At 38.8% G+C, this 20,980-nt stretch overlaps 1 protein-coding gene across 6 annotated transcripts in view; it reads right to left on the bottom strand.

Moving 5' to 3' along the window:
* The window catches only part of FHOD3 (formin homology 2 domain containing 3), a 367,917-nt gene that overhangs the window by 86,238 nt on the left and 260,699 nt on the right, over positions 1-20,980 (bottom strand). For 5 of the 6 annotated variants that reach the window (XM_057371019.1, XM_057371020.1, XM_057371025.1 and 2 more), the window contains exon 11: positions 4,692-4,817. The exons of the other annotated variant lie outside the window; for it this stretch is intronic. In XM_057371019.1, coding sequence (XP_057227002.1) covers positions 4,692-4,817 — 126 coding nt within the window. The remainder of the gene's footprint in view (positions 1-4,691; positions 4,818-20,980) is intronic. 6 annotated transcript variants of the gene reach the window in all.

The following is a 20,980-nucleotide window of genomic DNA, read 5'->3' as shown; positions in this document are numbered from 1 at the left end:
TTTAATTTCAGTAGAAATTCTAACTAGAAAGCTGTTTGGCATTCTCAAGCAGTTTTTTGTTTTGTTTTGGTTGTGCTTCAGCGAGCAAAATTTGAAAGAAAGCATCAGATTTCCAGCAAATCACTATTTCAGGCACCTGGAAAGGGAATAAAACTCAAAAGAAAAGTATTTGCAGACTTTTGTTGCACTTCATGCTTAGGCTTCAGGTATGGTGTTTAAATAAAAACCCACCTATAATCTTGGCATTCTAATCTCACTGTATTTGACCTGTTTTAGGAATAAATGTTTAAAGGTACATTTCCTTTAAAATATATAGAAGAACATGGAAATGAACATTCAACATTCAAGGCTGTGCTTCATGGGAGCCCAAGGTAAGGCATTGCTGTAGATCACAAGGCAAGTAAGATGGAAAACATATTAAAAAATGTGAAATATATTTCGTATTTCTTAAGCCTATTTTCTAACGCTCTGGAAAAGCTGGAGATGCTTCAAACAGGAATAATCTGCAAACACCACAGCAGGCCTTTACCAGGCTTGGAGATTTGGAAGAACTTCTGAGGGACCAGCCAGAGGTGGAGACTAAGTTCACAGTGACTGGCCAAGAGCCTCCAAGAAGTGGAGATTTGCGAGCTGAACTTTCTGGCATTTGGTTTAACAGAGGTGAGACCATGAACTCCTGCTCTCTTGGTAAACAGTGCCCCGAGGAGGCTCTCTGAGCTGGGCTAAGGGTACTACTGTTTAACTGTCAGGCCCAGGGGGAACCATCTCCTGGCAAATGCATCAGAAAAACCCAYCCTGGCAAACACACCGGCAGGATATTTCTCTGGTAGTGCAATGAATTAAAGCTKGTGCTGATTTTAGGAGCTCTCCCCTTAGAAGTTACACCCCTTGGCGATCTCCTCTAACAATAGCCATGATCAACAATGCAAACACTTTGCCACCAAAAGGACACTCTGAGGGGGGTGAAGCTTTGCAARTAACAAGTTTGATGTCCAGCAGCAGATTCCAGGCTGCAGTTTCAATTTGAGTGACTGTCTAAGATTCAGAGCCTGAGAAGTCAGTCTTTGGCCAGACGAGATATCCTAGGTGTGAGCATAAGGCGTGGAAAYGCAGACTAGTCTCACAACACCTTCTGCCCCCAGCCAAAGGGCCAGTTCAGAGRGACAGAAAAATGCTTTTCTCCCTGATGTGTTTCAGTCCTGCACTGCTCTTCCCCTTTGCTACTAAAATTTATGAGCTCATTACAGTGAMTTTTTTTTTTCTAAATTAACTGTGGAGAGAGAGTTAATTGGTGATTTAAGTCGTGAAGAGCAGGAGCAATGTATTTATGGAGCAGAGCACTCTTTGGAATTTGAAAACAGGCAGACTGGGTTATATTTCTTATGCATGAGGAGAAACTTTCACAAGCAGAGAGAGACAAGAGAACAGACACACCCCTTCTTCTCTCCCAATGAAGGCTGAACAGAAAGTGCCCTGCAGTTTGCCCTCCTTCAGCAGGATTCCCATGGCTGCAATGTGCACTTCAGAAACATGGCTCTCCACAGGGGACTCAGGGAAATGAGAGAGAACAACAGCATTGCAAGAAGTTGCCAAAAGGCCGCAGCTGAATTTAGAAACAGTAAAGTAAGCCTTTTCTTCTGCTGTATAATCAGAAATATATAGACGATGTGGATTTCAAAGAACAAAACCCAGCTACTTTTGCACTGACTTATACTGCTCTTATGATTCCCCACTGATTTCAATCAAAGAGGGTTTTAAAAATATGAATTTCAAAATGTCAACCACACTGCTTCTTTCGACCTAAGCTGTAGCTCTTGTTTAGACAAGYAATATGCAGCCAAGGGTTTGAAAGGCCTGTCAGGGCAACTGAATGGAGCATGAATCATTGTGCTGGGCACTGCTCTAAATGCCGCTTCTTCCTTCCTCCTCATTCTCGAAGGCCAGATAAATGGTACCAAGAACTGCATCTGAAYCTCTTCCCTGCATGATAAAAGACAGGAATCTTTCTGTAAAGGCTTTGCATAACTGTAGTCATAAGCTGAAACCAGAAAACTCACCTTAGAGCTAACCATAGATACGCATCTGCTTCTTATCAAGTGTCTTCCTCTTCCCTCCTTCATATTTTAACTTTTTTTGGATGTTTGAATCCGTGTAAATTTTTACCATCAGGAGGTAGGAAATAATGTTTACACAATCTAAGGCAAACACCATTCATAGAGGACTGTGAAAATTTCCACAGTACTTTCCATTAACTAATTAGTGCCAAGCATTGCATCATGCACTGCAGAGCCTACTCCAATAAGCACTTAAGTTCTATTTGTCAATCTCTACATGGGCATTTCTGCAATGCATACCTTTCAGGACAATGAAATAAAAGAAGGCTTCTGCCCTTCCTCAAAGCAGTCACTTCCTTAGAGCTTGCAGAACCAAACATCTGCAGTAGCAGCACTCTCAAAAAGAACAAGATAATGGAAAATGGCAGCAGAAACCATAAACTTAATTATCTTTCGAGAAATGACTATTTCGAGAAATGACTATATTTCGAGAAATGACTGCATCTATTCCGCAGGCAACACACAGCCGTGGTTTACACACATTTTTCACACTTCTCAGAGACTCATATACAAGAARCATCAGGTTGCAACATCCCTTAAATGTAAAAATGCAGAAACCCTGGTGAGTTCATGAACTACCATGAACAGCAAGCTGCAAATGTAAACAGGAATACAGAGATTTTTATCATGTGAGGTGGAAAGCAGCAAACCTGAAGGAAAGACAGAGATGAGACTCCGAGCACTGTGTTCAGTCACTTAGAACATGTAAGAGAGATCTGACAGCTGAAGGTAGAGCACTTTACAGTTTCACAGAAAAAAGAAAGATGAGGTGTGATGGCTGGAAGATGCTGCTAGAAAAACTGGCCTCAAAATATAAAATATTTTCCTAGCAGGGAAGATTAATATTGGAATGCTTTCCAGAAGAAATCCTGTGCTGCCACTTGAAAACACTGAGAGTACAGGGGTCTTTCGTTTAGCTTCTGTGAGACCCATTACAGGTCACAACAGATGATTGCAGAGCTCCCCTCTGGCCTGACTCTCCATGAATCTGCAAATTTTMCAGCTTCATCCTGTGGGGCCAAGGCATTTTGGCTCCAAACCAGCAAGGCACTTATGCACATGCTGAAATGAAAGCTGGCTTTCCTCACTGGAGCAGGGCCAGCGCCATCAGCCTCCTGCAGGACAAGCCCAACCATCTTTAGCCATCTCAACGTTTGACCACTTTGGGGTTTCTTTGCCACAGTAGCAATCAGAAGCTTACAAGAGCAGGGGCTTGGAAATCTTAAACTTCCAAAGCAGTAGGATACTTTTAACTCTTGCTTATCTTGCATCTATTTTGCTGAGGTAGAAAGGGGGTGAAAACGCTGGTATAGAGTTTTTTGCTATGATTTCACTCGTAATAATTTAACTGAGATCAGGAAAGGCAAATCGAGGCAAGGTACTCTAGGAAGATGAGCAAATGAAAAMCAATCCCTTTCTCCAAAGAGAAGCTTAATGTAATTATTCACTTGAAAAGAAGGATTAAATCAATACCTCATGGCTAGAAATACATGTGTGCTAGAAGAACCTAACTTGAAGCATTCCGAGTAGTTGCCTGGAAAGAAGGTGAGGCATTAGGAAAGTTCAAACAGATATATACACACATAAACACACATACACTCATAGAAATCTGCCAAAAAATCATTAACGAAAATTAACTGGAATACAGACAAAAGATCCTGTAAAAAACCTTCAGTCCAGAAAACAGGGTGGGAGATGCAATTTTTATGAATTAGAGGCCAGTTTGGAAAAAAATCAATCCAAACCCCATCTGGCCTAATTGGATATTATTTAATTTAATTACTGTATTAAATTATTGTGTTAAATGAATTAAAAACTTCTACATTCCTTCTTAAAGGATAAGCATCCTTTGAAGCTGTCATTTACTCTCAGGTTGTAACAGACAGTTAATTTCTGGTGGTCTAAATCTCTTGCCAAGAATTTCTTTCATGTATCCCTAACATTTTCCTATCTTTTCTTTTCCCCTAGTACATAATTCAAAAGAGTATTTTGAATGTTCTTTTTTTTTTTTGTTGCTGCTTTGGGGTTTTCCCCCCCTTCCAATATTTTTTAAAGCAAGCTGATATCTGGTAGGTTATTAGGAGTTAGCTTTAGCTACAGCAAGAAATGTTTTGCTTTYGATGAAATATAATGAGATATATCACGTATTCAAGAGAGAACAAAATTATGGCCTAGGAAATTCTGAACTAAGCACATTTCCAAGATTTTGCAGTTGATTTAAGATGATAGAAGTGAAAATAGATCTGATTTTTAAAAATGGAAAGAAAAAAATGTGTTTTAATTCACCTTTTAACACTTATAATAGCATATGTGTGAAGCAATTCTGCTTTATCAATTTAAGTAAAAGAAACAGAAGTGGAATGGAAATACACCCAGACTTTTACACCRAGCCAGACAGAAAGGTTTGAAAATGAATGGGAAATGAACCCATTTAGATTTTTATCCATTTTCTTTCCGACATTAGAAAAAAAATCTGGCTAGAAGCTATTTCCAGTACTCATTCAGAACAGCTTATATTTATCTCCTTCATCCTGTCTACAATGGAATAACTGTCAAAACACTGATTAATTTACAAACCTGTCAGATTTGGTCTCCTGAGGCGGTGAGAGAGTTGTCCCATAACGGGTGGTGGGTGTTGTAGGGGCACTCACACCAGCATAAGGTCTTGGMGAAGAGTAAGAGCTGCTGCCATAGCTATTGTATCTGAAGGAATGGGAAGAAAAGCAGAAGAAAGGGAAAGACAGAAAAAAAATCCATCAGCAAATAGGCCTGCAACAGTAAATCCTCTATTACTGGGTTGTGGTGATCCCATACCCCAGAGCTTCTCAAACATTCAACTTCTGAAAATGTTGCTCTATTTCCAGCTTTCAAATAAGCAACCAATCATGTACTCTTAAATGTCAACCATGGCATGAACATACATGATGCAAACAGTGAGCTATTGGTAAGGAAATAATGAGAGATTCGAATGGTCCTCCCAAGTGACAACGCAGAATGGGAATACTTGAATTACTGCTCAGTCACTCAGAATTATTAGCTGTTTTGGGAGCTGACATCCAGCCATTAGAAAAGGGATCTAACCAGCCCAAGACAGCAGTATTCATATCTATTAAAATTAAGGAAAAAAGCTGCGCTCCTGAGGCATGATMTGAACGTGGACATCCATGACTTGCAAATGCTTGCATTTTAAATGGAAARCAACCAAATTCTTTTCAGTTAAAGCCGGCAGTATTTTCTTTCTCCTCCCCCAACATAAGTAATAGCTTATGTGCCATTTTGTACAATGTCTGTAAAAAATCATCACCATGGTTAAAAAGACATGTCTCCGGAAGCACGGCTTTAGAAATTTCTATCAGCCCTTCTCTCCATTAAAAACCCCCATAAACTCGCTTCACTTCAATGTGAGCTTGCTGATCAAAGAGAAATTGTTTCCAGGACTCCTGGAACGGCCACCTCCCCAGAGTCCCTTCTATCAATGTTTTCTTCCTGGCTCCTGTACTGAATAGAAAAGGCAGTTGTGTTGCTTTGCTGTGCCTTTAAACCATAGTCCTTAAACAGCATGTCAAGAAAAGATTCCTGATTTGGGAAAATGTTAGTATTTCTCTCTCTAATATTGTTCACAGACATTGACATTTTCCCACATGGAAAGCATATGGTGCTCTGAAGATCAGTACTCTGCAAGGCCAACTCGTCCAAATGACAAAATTCATTTCAGGAAATAGAACAACATCAATTTTCCTTATTATAATTCATAAGATATAATACAACCTCCTTCAACATATCTTTTCCCTGCTGCTTCTTCCCTCGCACACATCAGCACTCAGTAATTTCACTCAGCAATTTTATTTGAAAAGGCCGGTTGGTTGCCTTCAGCTCCATTTAGCATACTCGTCYAGCTATGCAAAATTTCATTCAAAGTTTCAAGCCTTATTCCTTAGGGTTCATCATCATTGCTGCCTGCCAAGGTCCATGTTAAAACCAGAACAGATTTCAGCTAGGTGCTTTTATAATGGAAAGGATCATGCTTTAGAGAACATGTCCTCTTGGACAACAATTCAAGGTTTATGCTTTAGAAAACACCCCCCTCCCTCATCYGTTTTTGAGACACARTACTAATCCAGCAGCAGGGCATTAATTTTGGAAAAAAATTCTAACATGCATGTTTCTGAGCAACAAAAGAAATTTTGTAGGAAATAATTGCCTTCAGCGTCTTCTTGCCCTAGAAGAACACAAACTAGAAACTGGAGACAGTGGTCTGCTGAGGCTGTGTAACTGGACAGTGTGGAGCTTTCCAGGTAGCACAGACCTAGCTTGGGTCTTCTCTCCGACAGGCTCAGCCCAGAAAATATTCTGACTGTGCCTGTGTTGAGTGAGTGATGAGAAAACTCCATTGTCCTGATAAGAACTCAGAGCTCATTTGGTACATTCCTGACACAGAGACCTCCATTTCCATTTTGATCAGCTGCAAGGAGAGCTTCTTATCAACCATTACATGTGTTTTTCTTCTCCTCTGTCCCATGAAAGAGCTGACATTGTGCAGAACCCTTTCTCAGAACAAGGAATTTCAATTAGTCCAAAGGTAACCCTCATRGAAATGGAGGGAATGCACCTCCTATGGACTTAGACCTTCAACTATTAAAAAAATCAAATTCWGAGGGACCGGTCTGGATAGAACATCCCTATGTGTCAAATTTAGAGGGACACTGAAATGCTAGAATAGTAGCAAGGCAAACCCAGAACACCAGGGTAAGTCTTTATTCTGTACACAAAGTTCATCTTTTTAACCTTCTCTGGTACTGGCTATTTCCATTTTTCCTTCTTGTCTCATATACACCAATGTAGATGCAATAGTCTTACCCAGGAGCCTTCGTCCCCAAGAAATTTGCCTCTTTTATGGGCACAGTATTGACTGAATTGTGCAAGCTTTGCCCTCATTTTCCTTCTCATAAATCCAGAAGAATCCCCACCCCCACACCAAACCCATGATCCTGTGCAGTAGCTAGAAACAGAAAAGAAGGTCAGAAGAAAAAAAAAATCACTGCAGAAATACTAAATATTGCAGGAACAGGAGGTATTTAGAAATCTACTCTCTAAAGTATAACAGCAGCATCAACAGCAATGGGAGACCCATAAATGAGTGTGAGAGGTCTAAGGGAAAAATGCACCTATTAAGGAAAATGTAAATTAAGAAGAATTCCAGTGTTCAATTTGCAGGTAAAAGAAAAATATGTGAACTAAGTCGCTTGTCAACAACTACTCGGATTGACAGGCCTTTCAGCAAAATGAAAAAGTGACAAAACACACCCACCTATTGGAAGAGAAAGATCAAAAATTAAAAGGATTAARGGAATCAAAACATTTGTTCACATGCAGAAATTCGGGACTGCTGGAAAGAGGAAGAAATAAATATGCATACAATACAAATGTACACTTGCAGCCTAATTCCAARAACAATGACTACTGTGAGAGACAGCAAAAAAATCATCAACCTCTTTTCAAGGTGATTATCATTGCTTTTAGTGCTACTTACTGTCAATGTTTTACCTGAAAACAGACTGAGATGAAACAATTTTTTAAAAATTTTAAATGGGTGGTTGGGGAAATTAAAACTAAAGAGCAAGAGAAATACATGAGAAACAACCAGACTCAGCAGATGTTGTGGAGATAAAACTGTCTATTTTGAGTGCTAAGTTATCTCTACAGATCCATATTACAAGCATGAGATGAAACTGCACATGAGACAGACATGCACTGTAATCAAACAACAAATTTAGCATTTGGCAGTTCAGCCTTTGAAGCCAGGACTTCACCCCTGAATTTCAASTGCTGATCTGACCTCTCTTGGTTTTAGAGCAGAAGAGCTCCATTAATTTTCATGAAATCATGTCTGCAAATTACACTGTTGTACAAGAGAACAAAATGGTGCTCCTTTCTGTGATCTCCCAAATCAAGCGTTATTTATCCACTGATCTATAGGGAAGGCCAGGATTCTTATTAATTACGGACCTGGAAGAAGAGTAAGATGAAATTCAGATAACAAAGGCAAGGGGAAAATATCAAATCAAAATACAGGCTTACAAGGCTAAAACTAATACAGTATGTTCTGGAAGTAATAAAACATAGAGCAGCATTTTTAACCACTGTAAAATTCTTGAAATATGTTATTCATTTATCTAAAAATTAATGCCAGCTTATAAAATCTACCTGTTTTCCCTCATCATTTCTGCTTCCTTCTCTTTCACAGTTGCTGGAGACTCTTCAAAGTCATACGAGAAGAGGTGAAAAGGAGAATGTGGTACATAAGGTAATTTCTCCACTGTCGGAGATGCCTTTGGAGTAATGGATGCTGAGGAATTCTGGGGAGAACTCAGCAATGCTGTTGCAGGTGAAGATGGTGATGAAAGGACAGAATTATGATGAGAGACAGATGAGTCARGCACAGAAGAGGAGTTGCTAGAAAAGCTCTTTGCTCTAGAGCAGGCGAGAGGCCTCTCAGATGCGGAAATGGCACTGGAGACAGGTGAAGAGTCAGAACACTGTGAAAAGTTTTCCTTTACAGCTTCATGCACATCTGGAACCTCACTGCAGGAGGAAAAGAACATTAGAAAGGGAAGAGGGGAGAAAAAGGGAGCAAAGGGAGATAATAGATAGTAACTTGTAGGGAAAAAAAACCCCACAAATAGAGTCACAAAAAAAACTTCCAAAATTTAGACAGTCATCTCATCTTTTTAAATAAAGAGAACTCACATCTTTGTATCTCAGTGGGATTCTTCTTGGGGTTAGAAATACTGGGAAAAGGAAGCAGTTCATTGTGAAGGAAGTGAGGGGATTTAACCCACAGGCTTCAGAACTAATTTTCATGAGCCTTTTCACAACTATCATCGGAACAATTTTTATGTATTTCAAGTTAGATTGTAAGCATTGTCAGAGCAGTTCAAAGCAGACTCAGCACACTGGAAAACATTCCATGGAGCACAGATACAATCTGCAGGGCTGCTTCTCCAAGTCCACATATCTGACTGTCATCCTCCTCGGGAATCTGATCCTTTTATTAAAATTTGCATCCAACAAAGATGAAAATATAAAAGTACTCAATTAGCACTGTTCTGCCAAAATTTAAGTTTAAAATTATCTCAAAAACAACACCTTACCAGATATTTGTCTAGACATGAAGGCACTGATTTCTGAATTCTCTGAGTGTCAGCATTCCATACTGGTGTTACATAGAGACTTGCAGAGTTTGCATCAAAGGAAACAGAAAACACATCTGCTTTGCTCTACTGAAGGCAGATGTTGGTGAGTGACAGAAGGCATAAGGCAGGTGAAAAGCCATGGGATCTGCACTCCAGGGTATCGGTTTTTTCTAGTAACTCCGGCATAAACACCGCATGTGGGCTTTGGGCTGACACTTGGCAAGAGCTGATTTCATTCTCCCAAGACCACTTCTGCAATCCCCCAGCATGGAAGCATGAAAGGCATGCCCCTTGCCCTGAGGACTGTGGGCTTGGCCCAGCATATGCAACAAAAACACAATATATGTTATTTATGTGGGATCTTATACAGTTAATTATCAGGTGTATACTGGGTAATTGTTCTCACAATGAAAAATCTGGAAACCTCCATCTATTGCTGTGCTTGACAGGAGACTCTGAAGCCAGGCCAGTGCYACCTGTCCTGACAGCATCTAACATGAATGGCCAGGGTACAGATCATTTTTGTTATGCTGTGGTAAGAATGAAAGAAGATACTTAGAAAAGTCAYGGGAGTATCACCCAGTTATCTTAAACTGAGTATTATCTTAAAAGACCAATGACTTGAAAGCATATTATGCTCTTCACATGGCTCTTCCTCACTTTTTCGCAGTATTTTAGTATATTCATGAGATTTACTAATAACTTGTGTCTTAKCTTTGACTTTTATGGATCAGATTTGAGGAAATTACCACCTAATTTTGTAATTTCAGGCAGCCATTGGAGAAATTCGCAGGCTGGAAGATAATAACAACAGTAGAATATTTTCTTTGGAATTCATACATTAAACAGTTTCATTTCTTCCTTCTATGCTGTACAGCATCCGCATGAATGTGGTTTATGCAAAAAACAAAAAATCCGATCTAATTTGCTGAGTTGCAAAGCCAAATAATTTAACTTAAATCAAATGGCTGTCTGGAACAAAGAATGTATTTTCTTGCTCCCAATTTATTAGGATCAAGTTGCCAAATACCAAATACATATATATATATATATATATAAACAATAAGTGGAAAGTTTTGCACAAGAATGTTGATAGGTGATTTGCTGATATCTATATTTACACAGATGGGCAGGTATTTATAAAATTTTTATATATAAACACAGATATATATATCAGTTTTGTCTCAAAGTATTTCTTTGCTATTAAAACATGAACAAATGTACAAGAAATCATAGGCAGCATTCAAAAAAAGTCAATTTACTGCATAGCAACAGATATTCCTAATAAGAAAACATTATGAAGACAGGGAACAAAACCTAAGAAACCAAGCAACATCCTCAGCTAGGCATTGCAGGGTTTCATCATCACCTTAACTCAGAAGTTAAACTGAACCATGCTTAGAAGTTATGCTTTCTACTGAAGCTTTTAAGATTTGTGAGCATTACTTAAGGGGAGTGAGTACCATCTGTAGTGCACAGAACCTATTTATTAAACATGTTTCCATTAGCACTGTCATCCCCCAGCTCCCTCCCCAAAGCTCTGAAATGCCAAAACATTTCCTTAGTGGGGTATGGCTTTAACAGGTGATCTGGGAATGTGAGTGAAAAGGTGGGTGCTGCTGCACACTGTGCTGGTGAGTTCATGCCAGAGCCTGAAGAGGTGGAGGGACAATGCTGAATCCTGGTACCTGTCTTTGACCTGCCTATCGGCCTCTTCCTCCCCCTCATCCTCAGTATTGGGCTCTGTGACTGGCTGTTCTTCTTCCTCCTCTTCATACTCATCCTCTCTGAGGTCAGACCAAGGAAACAGGCATGCAGTGAGATGGAAAGAAAGAAGGTGGAAGAGAAAACAACATGAGTCCCCAGAAAAAAAATAAATCAATGACATTAGAAATGGAAGAAAAAGACTGATGAAGAGGGAGTTATGGCCCTCACAGGTTAGACAAAAAGCCACCTAAAGCTTCCKGCTAAGTATATGTTTGCATAAGGGTAGCTACCAACATAGAACTCCCCTTTATTTACATTTTTACTATTAATTTTTAAGATTCAAAGCTGCCATTGCTTTTTCTCGAGCTTGGTTTTCCATTTGCAGATGCCCTACCTGCAGAGACATTAATAGAAAACATTCATGACAATACCAATGTTCAACTCATTAGTCATGAAGTTAAAGGACAGTACAAGCTGTGCTGGCATGGGACAGCTGGCACTGGACATCATGCTTTCTAAGTTAACCCAAATAAAACACTCCTGCTAAGTAACCAATAGCTCAACTGGAAAAYAGAACAGGGTGAACCACTGAGTTAGAAATAACAGAGAGACTGTATCAGTTCAGGACTATTTGCAAATAGCAATATTTAAGTTATCAGATGCCAGTAGAGTCATTAGCATGGTCAAAGCAGGCTTCAGTTCAGCAGTAATTCTGGCAGAAAAGAAGTGTAAGTCATGCATAAAGCCTTCATAACCTACAAACCACATAAGTAAAATARGAAAACTACATTAAACATAATGAAAAAGGCTATATTGTCTGCYTTCTCTCCCTTCTATCTATGCTTTTCACCTCCCCAAACCAAGAGACTCACGGAAGATGCATTTGCAGTTGATACAGTTCTCCACTTGATTTAATGATGTATATACCATTAGGTTATGCTCCATGCAAAAAGAAAAACATACAATCAGTAATGAAGTTTGTAAGACACTCATATTCCTTGCATTTTCCTGAAAGCTTGTTTTCTTTCCTCTGATTCTGAAGGGATGCTCTGTGGGTTTTTTCCATTTAGAATTACTTTCCATGTTACAAGAATAATGAATATTTACAGTGTGAGATCATGAACTCATTGAGTGCAATCCAAAGGGTCAATCCAAAACTTGTTGCATTTATATGAAGTTAGTTATAGAATAACCACAAAAATGGCAGCACCTGGAGCTTTTCCAAAACTCTGGCAAACATTTGCAARGTAAACTTTCAACCATTCCTAAGGTGGCTTAGTGGCATAACCATCTCAGTTGTCATCTCTTCATCTCCCTGTCATCTCCACAAACATATACGTCCCTTACAGAGACACCTCTGAACTTTCACATATTTACTCTTTACTGGAAAAAAGCAAAGAAAGACTTGATGAGGGAACAATCACATAATCCCTTCTCYTCACTATCTCAAGCTTTGCTATTTCCTGTGAATGGAAACTTCTACTAGTCCTACAGCACTCACATTTGGGAAATAACTCAAGGAGCTCTGTGGGATCATGGTTCTCTGATTTGAGCACAACACATCTTATAATGCTGCCAGCACAGCTATTGCTTATATTAACAAGAGTGTCCCCATTATTCCTGTGTTTAAAGTTCCCATCAGGGTTCCAGTTGTCAAAAATTTCTCCTCTCCTCAACTGTCTCAAAATGCCCAAAATCATAAGTGAAACACTCATCTGATATGGTGGATCTCATAAATTTGGAAGAGTTTTTTGAGAATTTATTCTTCCATATGAGGCCATGGCTGAAAGTACAGGAGTTTATACTCTATGGAGAAAAAAGATGAAAAAAATTGGAGATTCCAGAGAGATCATTTGTCTGTCAGGCCAATGACTCCTTCCTTGYATTCTAGGACAAAAACTTAGAAGAAGCTTTGGTTGGAAAGCTCTTTTTCTTTGCTAATATTAAGTGTAGGAGGGCAGCAACTACATGGCAATTGGTTGGAAAAGCCAGAGGAAGGATCTGGCTCTGTGTGACTTGGTAGCAGAGAGGATTGGTGTGCACAGAGGCAGGCAGGCTCTCCAATCTGGAGGAGCCAGTTTGGTCAAAAAAAACTTCACAAAGGAAATGTGTGAGCACAGAAGAGATGCTCAACACTCTGAATGTCCTCTTTCAGCAACTAAACTCATAGTTTCAGAGTCCTTGAGTATGCCCAGAATGGGGATCAGATACAGGTCAGARAGGGTTAAGCTCACAGGCAGGAATGATGCGTACTCTTCTTTTAACCAAAGCAGTAGTGGCAGTCATTTGTTAAAGGACAGATACTCCACCCATCACAACAGGTAGYACCTGCTAACTACATCTTTCCTAAAAGGTAGAAAAGGGAAATTCCCGTGTGAATATTTATTAAACCAGGAAAATACCCACTAGAGTCAGATGTTCAAATGCAGCAGCAGAGAGATTTGTGAATTCATCTGAACTGTTCAGGGTTATGTGTTCATTTTTGTGTGCAGTGGAAAGGGGATGATGTGGAAAAGCTCATTGTCTCTCCCATGTACAGATGCAAATTTGTACCCAATGCAATAGCAGTATTAAATTAAATAGGGAGGTTTCCAATTAAGTGAGGTTGCAAAAGCCAGCATGTTTCTCAGTAGCGCAGGAAATATATCCCGTTTGACAAAAGGCAAATATTTACCCAGTGGCAGGGAGAAGACCTTCAGCTAATGCTGAAGGATCAGATATATTCAGCCAACCTTAAGGATATTTCTGGGTTTCTTCAGTTCCWTGATAAAAGTACCATTAGTTTAGAAATATTTAAACAAAAGCTTTATAGCACTGAAAACAAATTTCARAACAATCACTGTGTTTATTTTCATCTTTAAAATGGATTACTGCTATGGGCTAACACTCCCACYAAACAAATAAACAAAACCCCAACACCCCCCAAATCTTTATAAAGTAAATCATCAGTCATGGCAACTAACAAACATCTTCYAGRGCACAGGTTTTGCTCAGTTGCTTCAAGTAAAATTTGACATGAAAGTATTTATAGTCCCTTAAAATAATGTGCATGTTAAAAAAAATGTATGAAAATGCAGTTTATGGAGAGAGAATCACATCAGAACCAAAGGATTAACTTTTCTCTTTTTTACACTGAATAAAAAAAAAAAATTAAAAGTGCCAGTCAAACTCGTCCTGCTGATATTAAATAGCCATTCAAAGCTGCAAAGAGACAAGCACTAATAAGCACAGACTGATAAAAGGAAATTCCACAAGTTTAGCTGAAGGCAAGGCCAGAGTCCTTGAGATGCCAGGCACTGCACCTCACACACACCTAACCTGGTCACAGTTGGGTGATTTTATAACTAGGACATCATGCTGAAGACCACTGCTTAGTCCACAAGAACTCAAAGCACCAAAACTTGCTTTCTCTCCCCCTGGACTCCACAGCTGAGCAACGTGTACAAGGCTGTGTGTAGACTGTCTTCTCCAGGCTCTCCCTGACCACTTTGAAGATTTTTGATGAAGGCAGCTTGAAAGAACTTTGGATTTCTTTGTTCTAGATTGTAGCCCAGAAACACAAGTTTCTCACTACACACCTCCAAAAAAATCCCAAAGGTAAGCAAAAATAAAAATCAAAGGCTGTGCTGAAGGAACAAAAAGGCCCCTAACAAACAAACAACCCCAAGMAAACCAAACAAAACCCCACATAACAAAACAAGCATGAGCACAGAAACACATTCTGCTTTGCTTGGTATCAAAGGAAATTTTCAATAGGTAAGATATGCTTCAAATCATTTTAATTCAGGATGAATTTAACCAGTAATAAACCAGAATACAGAAAAATAGAAAAAATTACGATCTTGCTATAATTAGGCTACCAAGGTTTTGGTCTGCACTTAAGGTGCACATAAAAGTCAACCAATAAGAGGTGGTAGATGATCTTTAGGTCCCTTGCAACCCAAACCATTCTATGATTCTATGACCAGGAATAAAGACAATTCAGTGAAATAAGACCACCATTAGCGATTTCACAATATTATTTTACATTGAATACTACAGCTGATCTCACAAATTTTCCTTTTAAGGTTGGTTTCCACCCTCCTCCTGCAAAACTCTGACCTGTTTTGCCTCTTGCACAGCTGCATCCCTGAACCTCAGGTCAACAAAGAGAAAATGGAAAATGTTCCATCAAGGAAAGACATTTACAAGTCACAGTGGATGTAATTTTATTTTCTCTTGCCATTGCTTGCCATTTTCTTCAATTTATGAGCTAAGTTCCACTTTCATGGCTTAGATGGCAAAATTCATAGCCAAATTCCTAAATCCTTKTAAAATAAACAAATGCTTTGGTAYGGTTCTGTTGCTTCTTCCTTTCTTCTCTCCTAGATGCCAAAACAGATTCAACTAGTTCTTTATGTGAAAGCTAAAAGTGGTAATAGTTTAAATTCAACATTTATTACTCTGTATAAACATACCACAATATACTTTCCTCCTCCATTAAAACTAAAGAAACCACCTATAAACCCCACTGCCCATTTTCATTCCACTGCAGTTGGTGCAATGATGTGAAGATGAAAATACATGMAATTATATGGATAACAATGTACTTACAAAACCTCAAAATTTGACCTTCTGCACACAGAAAGACAAAAGTGGATAATTACAAATGTCAAGAGGAAAATGGTCCTAGTATTTCTGCCATAAATAAAGCAAACAGTTCAGTCAAAAAGTTGAGGAAATGATGTGAAGTGCCTGCACTCACAATGCCTTCATATCTGGTCTTTATTTTTATGTTCTTGTTAAAAATAAGATCAGCAACAGCTTTTCACACCTAAATAATACCTAGGCAATGCCTCCATACTGCTTGATTGCTGCAGTTGGTTAATATAGGACACATCAAAGCAGAGAAAGACAGCAGAGCATTGCTTAAGACACTGGCAAAGCTTTGCAAAGACTTCAAGAGTCACAACTCTCTGATCATTGAACAGCATTGCTGCTTTTACACTTCTAAGAGCAGAGAGGTAAAGAAACAGAATGAGGACTCAGATAGACTTTTGGAGCAATAGAAGGAGAGGAGAAATGCTATTTTCAGGGCTTGGAAATGCATAATGGTTAACACTTGAAGGTCACTGTTATTGACCCTTACTTCAGAGGGAAATGGCRTCCTGCCAAACTGCTGTCTTTTTTTCTCCCACATCACATCCAATGTATAAAAAGCCTTTCTTGTCCTCAGAGGATCATGTTTACAAACATTGGAAACACACTGGAGAGGTGAACTTCCACAGAAATGCATTCACACTCTGGTTTGGCATTGCATCTCCTCCCCAAAGTTTAGCTTTGGTAGTTCACCAAAGCTAAACACACAGTGGAAAAAAACGAAGTAAAATAATTAGGCTAAGTCACCGTGATTTCATTTGCCATGCAGCTGTAATCTACTTAAACTTCAATGCTTTCTTCACTCCTCCTGAAGTTCAAATAGGAAAAAACTACCAATGCCTTTACTGCAGAGTGCGGGGCTGTCAACTGACTGTATGTATATCAAGCACAAAACATTTCCTTTAACCGAGACCTACAGTCAGCAAAGAGTATCCTGGTAGCAAACCTGACACACCTACAGAGATATTTTAATTCAGATAAAATGGATTGGAATCAACCTGAAACAGCAGTAGGACCTGGACCTGAGACACTCATCAAGCTGTAATTTTAATTTTTTTTGTTATTATTACTTATGCATTAGTGGGTCAATCCCTATCTACATATCAGTGATGTAAAGATATCCCTTCTTACAGTATGGCTTCAAAAGAAAATTTTTCTCACCTATCTCATGTCTCTTCCTCTACTGCATTCCTTCCAGCAGCTTCCAAAATATTGTTACAAAGAGTAAGACTACAAACTTCCCACTAAAAGTGGGAAAAGGTTCTCCTTTCAAATTTGCTTGACTTTATGCTCAAATCCTACCTGCACAAGAGAAATAAACATGTTCTTCTGCTCCAAACCTAAAATAGCAGCTCAGATTTTGTAGGTTATTGTTGTCAAACACTAATAAAGATCTGATGCTATGAACAGACACTACCTTGGCTATCTTACCAAGCCATTTAATTTCATAGATAAATCCTTCCACAACCTCTTCTTTTTTTATAGCCTATGTCCATTTTCACCCATACCAACCAAATTGTGAAAAAAGTTATTATCTCTCTCATAACTGATCATGTGCCATTCTCTGTCAAAGCACACCCAAATGCTAGGCAGCTCAGCTCATATGTAGATGTGTATATCAATGTGTATGTACATGTACTGAAGAGATTCGTATCCAGAGATATGTGACTGCATGTTTATCCTGGATATGTTTTCTTGSTCTAATTTCATGCCTCAGTTGTTTTAAATATCCAAAATTAGGAGCCAGAGATAAACATCAAGAAAAAAAAACAAAAAAAAAACCCAACATGTGTTTCTTTCTGTTACAGCAATAAAAGAGAAATTAACTTTTCTCATTGTGGGCCTTCTGTAATCCATACCATGACCTGAGTTTTACATCAAATGATGATGTTGAGTCTCCCCACTTTGCTGTTTCATACCTCTCATACCACTCATCATATTTCACACTGACAGGAACTCTAAGAGATGTGGAATGAACCATCCTAAATAAAATAAAATAAACCCCACCCTCCACTGCATCTTTGATCTATAGCCATTAAGTATTTATACAATCAAAACTTTTCTTATAGTATTGTAGAAAGTCACCAGAACTTGAAGCATCATGAGAAAAATTAGAATTTTTCCATAGTAAATGCTAGAGAAAAATAAGATATTAGTTATGGTTTGGGCTGTCTGAAAACATGGAAAATCATGGTAATAAAAAARGAAGTCTCAGCTGTATTTTGGACAAACCAACCCTGCAGTCTTGGCTCTACATGAAGCAATTTGAACAATCAGTTAATGGGGCCTAATAAGAAAACTGAGCTCTGTGCTGTTGGTTAGAAACTCAACAGGAATCCAAAGCTGAGCAGAAAAAATGCTCAGCATCAGATGCTCAGCTGTATTCATTGTTTTCTGGTAAAACCAAAATAGCGTCACGATCCCTGCCTGCATCTTGGCAATCCTCAAACATCAGAAACATGCATTTTCTARCAAACAGATCCTTATGACTTCTCAGCATAGCTTTCCTTTGTTTAGACAACTATTTCCCAGTTTTTTTCTAGGACCATAAAGGGTGTGAAAGACCTTGACTCCAGGAGTCACTGTGCAATGGAGCTGTGTCCAGCTTGCCTAAAAATCTGCGGAAAACTTTGGAATTCCTCTTTGCTCAGAGTCCTAAAAAGCTTCSAGATAGGGCCCTAACAAAAGCAAAGATAAATAATACCTTCCCTGTTTGCTTCTCTATTGTTTTTTACTTTATCAATATAGCTTTCCTGAARGCCAGGTTTCTTCACATTGAAAAATCAGGAAGCTTCAGGTGCCCTTCAGGTGGCTGAGGTATTCCTCAGATCTTTTTAGGCCCATAGTCTAAAAAAAGCCAGCTTGCTAAAGCCAGCTTTGGCCACTGATTCAGAATGCAGGCTCCACTCTGGTAAATTCTCAAGATGGCAGTTGGTTCTTTCACTTGTTAGGCGTCTAACACAGGAATAATGACAAGAAAGTTCYAACTGTGGCCCAGTTATCTCTAGATGAACATATTTAGTGTTATAAGATCAATCTTAGCAATTCTTTGGCGATTTTTGAGGATATAAACCAAATCAAAGATATGGAAATAAAAAGCAGAGAAACTAGTAATGAGAGGTAAATACCTAATCCTAGCTAATTACAACTCCATAAACCTCAGTCTTTGACTGTAGTTAATTCCAAAGTGATGGAGCCTTTCACTCAAATGCTGGTAAGAGGTGTCAGWGTAAATTTCCCAGAAGCTCTCCTGGATATGTTTCCCGAATTCTGGCTGGCACAGCTCTGATGGGACAAGGGAGAGAGATGAGTACGGTCTCTGTGCAGCATCGAAAAAAAGAAATGCACAGCATAATGTGAAACATTAATTTGAAAAACTGGGAGAAGCACTTGTTTCTGATTTATATGTGTAGAACTCAGAGAAGCTGTCCAGTGCTCAAGACAGCACTGAGAATTGCTGAATGACCTCCTTTTTACTCTCTCAAAGCCCATCAGGATGAGACTGAAAGACAGACAGAAATTTTTCTTTTAATGCTTATTTAGCCAGAAATCATACAATAACAACATAAATATAGTGCAAATTCATGCCACGCCTTACATTTTTCCCTGACTCTATCCATTGTGTGGCTGGAAAAAGCTAGCTTTACTTCAAAAAGGAAAAAAAAAAACAACAAAAACAACACAAGCCATGGAAGAATGTGTTTTAAAGCCTGCTGCATAAGAAACAGCATGCCAGACCACAGACTGAGAGCACTCAATGTGGATCAGGGCAGAAAGCCTTAGGAGGTACCTCCAGCACAGCATTTAAAACACCATGTTAACAGCACCGAATTTCCTGCCAGGCTTATTGGTGCTCTATGCCATCATGGCAACAGAAAGAAGCTTTAGCAAAGTAGTCCTGTTGGTGGTCAGGACATCAGGACAGGCATCTTAAAGGATGCTGCAGTAGGTACAGACCTTAAATCAACCTTCAGCCTTTCTTAGTAGCTGTTATCAACTTCTTTAGTCACTTATTTAGTAACAGGCACATCAGGCTGGGTTTCACTCTCCATGAAAACTATTTTAACACAAAGCAGATTTGGATCCTTATTTGTTTTGAACCACAGGCAAAAAAGCAATACATTTAGTTTGGAAGAAGGCTGCCAAGTGGATGAAAAAGGCCTGCAAGTTTTCCTTTTGGTTGCCCTTAGCATTTACGGTCAACTTTTCCCAGCTCAAAACCCAAAGTCTGCTCTCAATTAGCCTGGCGTAGATCAGAGCAACTCCATTGACTTCAGACAGCTTTTCTGGATATAGAGCATTGTGAGAGAGAACAGAATTTGGCCAATATTGTCTTTTTTTTTTGTTGTTTTACCGGCACCATGGATTATTCTTTTTTTGGAAGACTTATCGGTTGACACAGAGCAGATGACTGTGGACAACCTGTTTGATGTGGTAAACAAAAGCAAAGAGATTGCCAAAACAGCTGATGAGCTAGAAGGAAAAGAAACACGAACATTTGTGGGAACGAGAATGATGAGAAAGAACTTGAACCTCCTACTGATTTGGGTACAGAAGTCCAAAAATAACCTAGAATATTGCCCAAAATAAAATTTAGTACAGTGTAAGAGTGTGACTTCAATCTCTAACCATGTCCATCAGAAGCAATTCTGCTGGGTCTAATCCACTGTAAAACCAGACATGAGACATCTGCAGCCACACACAAAGTTTAGAACTTTCAACGGGAACAACACAATAAGATTATAGTCAGTATTGTTACAATTCCTACTGGGAAAGAAAATGTAGTGAAAGAATAAAGACTGAAATCCATTTGGTAGACCACTTTTTTTAAAAATACAGCACTACAAAAACTTACTCCCAACTTTTTCCTTTCCTTTCCCAGGGTTATGAGCCAAGAAGTCATTAGAAAGAGACAGTTCTTTCATGGGTGAACAGAAGTCACTTTCAGTTTACAGCGGTAATAAGTAATTTCTATCCATTTGCAGATTCCTCTCTACAACATTAACAATGGAAGCAGCAGGGTCATAATGAGGATTTCTTTTGAGAAAATCAGGTGATGCTTGCATCATATTWTAARACAGAATTTTAAAATTTSATGCAAATTGCAGCAARACCTAAACTTATGATGCTCTATTCAAGTCCTTTAAACCAATAAATATCTTGCATTGGTGACCATGTGCTCAAATTTGAAAATTTGATTCCAAAAAACCTAATTCCATTTAAGTTTAATTCAAATTTTGTAAATGTGTAAAAATCTTACAGGACTCATTTAACTTCACTATTTTTCTGCCTAAATATTAATGAATAGAAGCCATAAGGCCTTTTTTT

This window comes from Malurus melanocephalus, unplaced genomic scaffold (assembly GCF_030028575.1).
Source record: "Malurus melanocephalus ecotype Western Australia unplaced genomic scaffold, MMel_1.1 scaffold_138, whole genome shotgun sequence".
NCBI classification, from domain to species: Eukaryota; Metazoa; Chordata; class Aves; order Passeriformes; family Maluridae; genus Malurus; species Malurus melanocephalus.
This window is presented reverse-complemented; position numbering and strand designations above follow the sequence as displayed.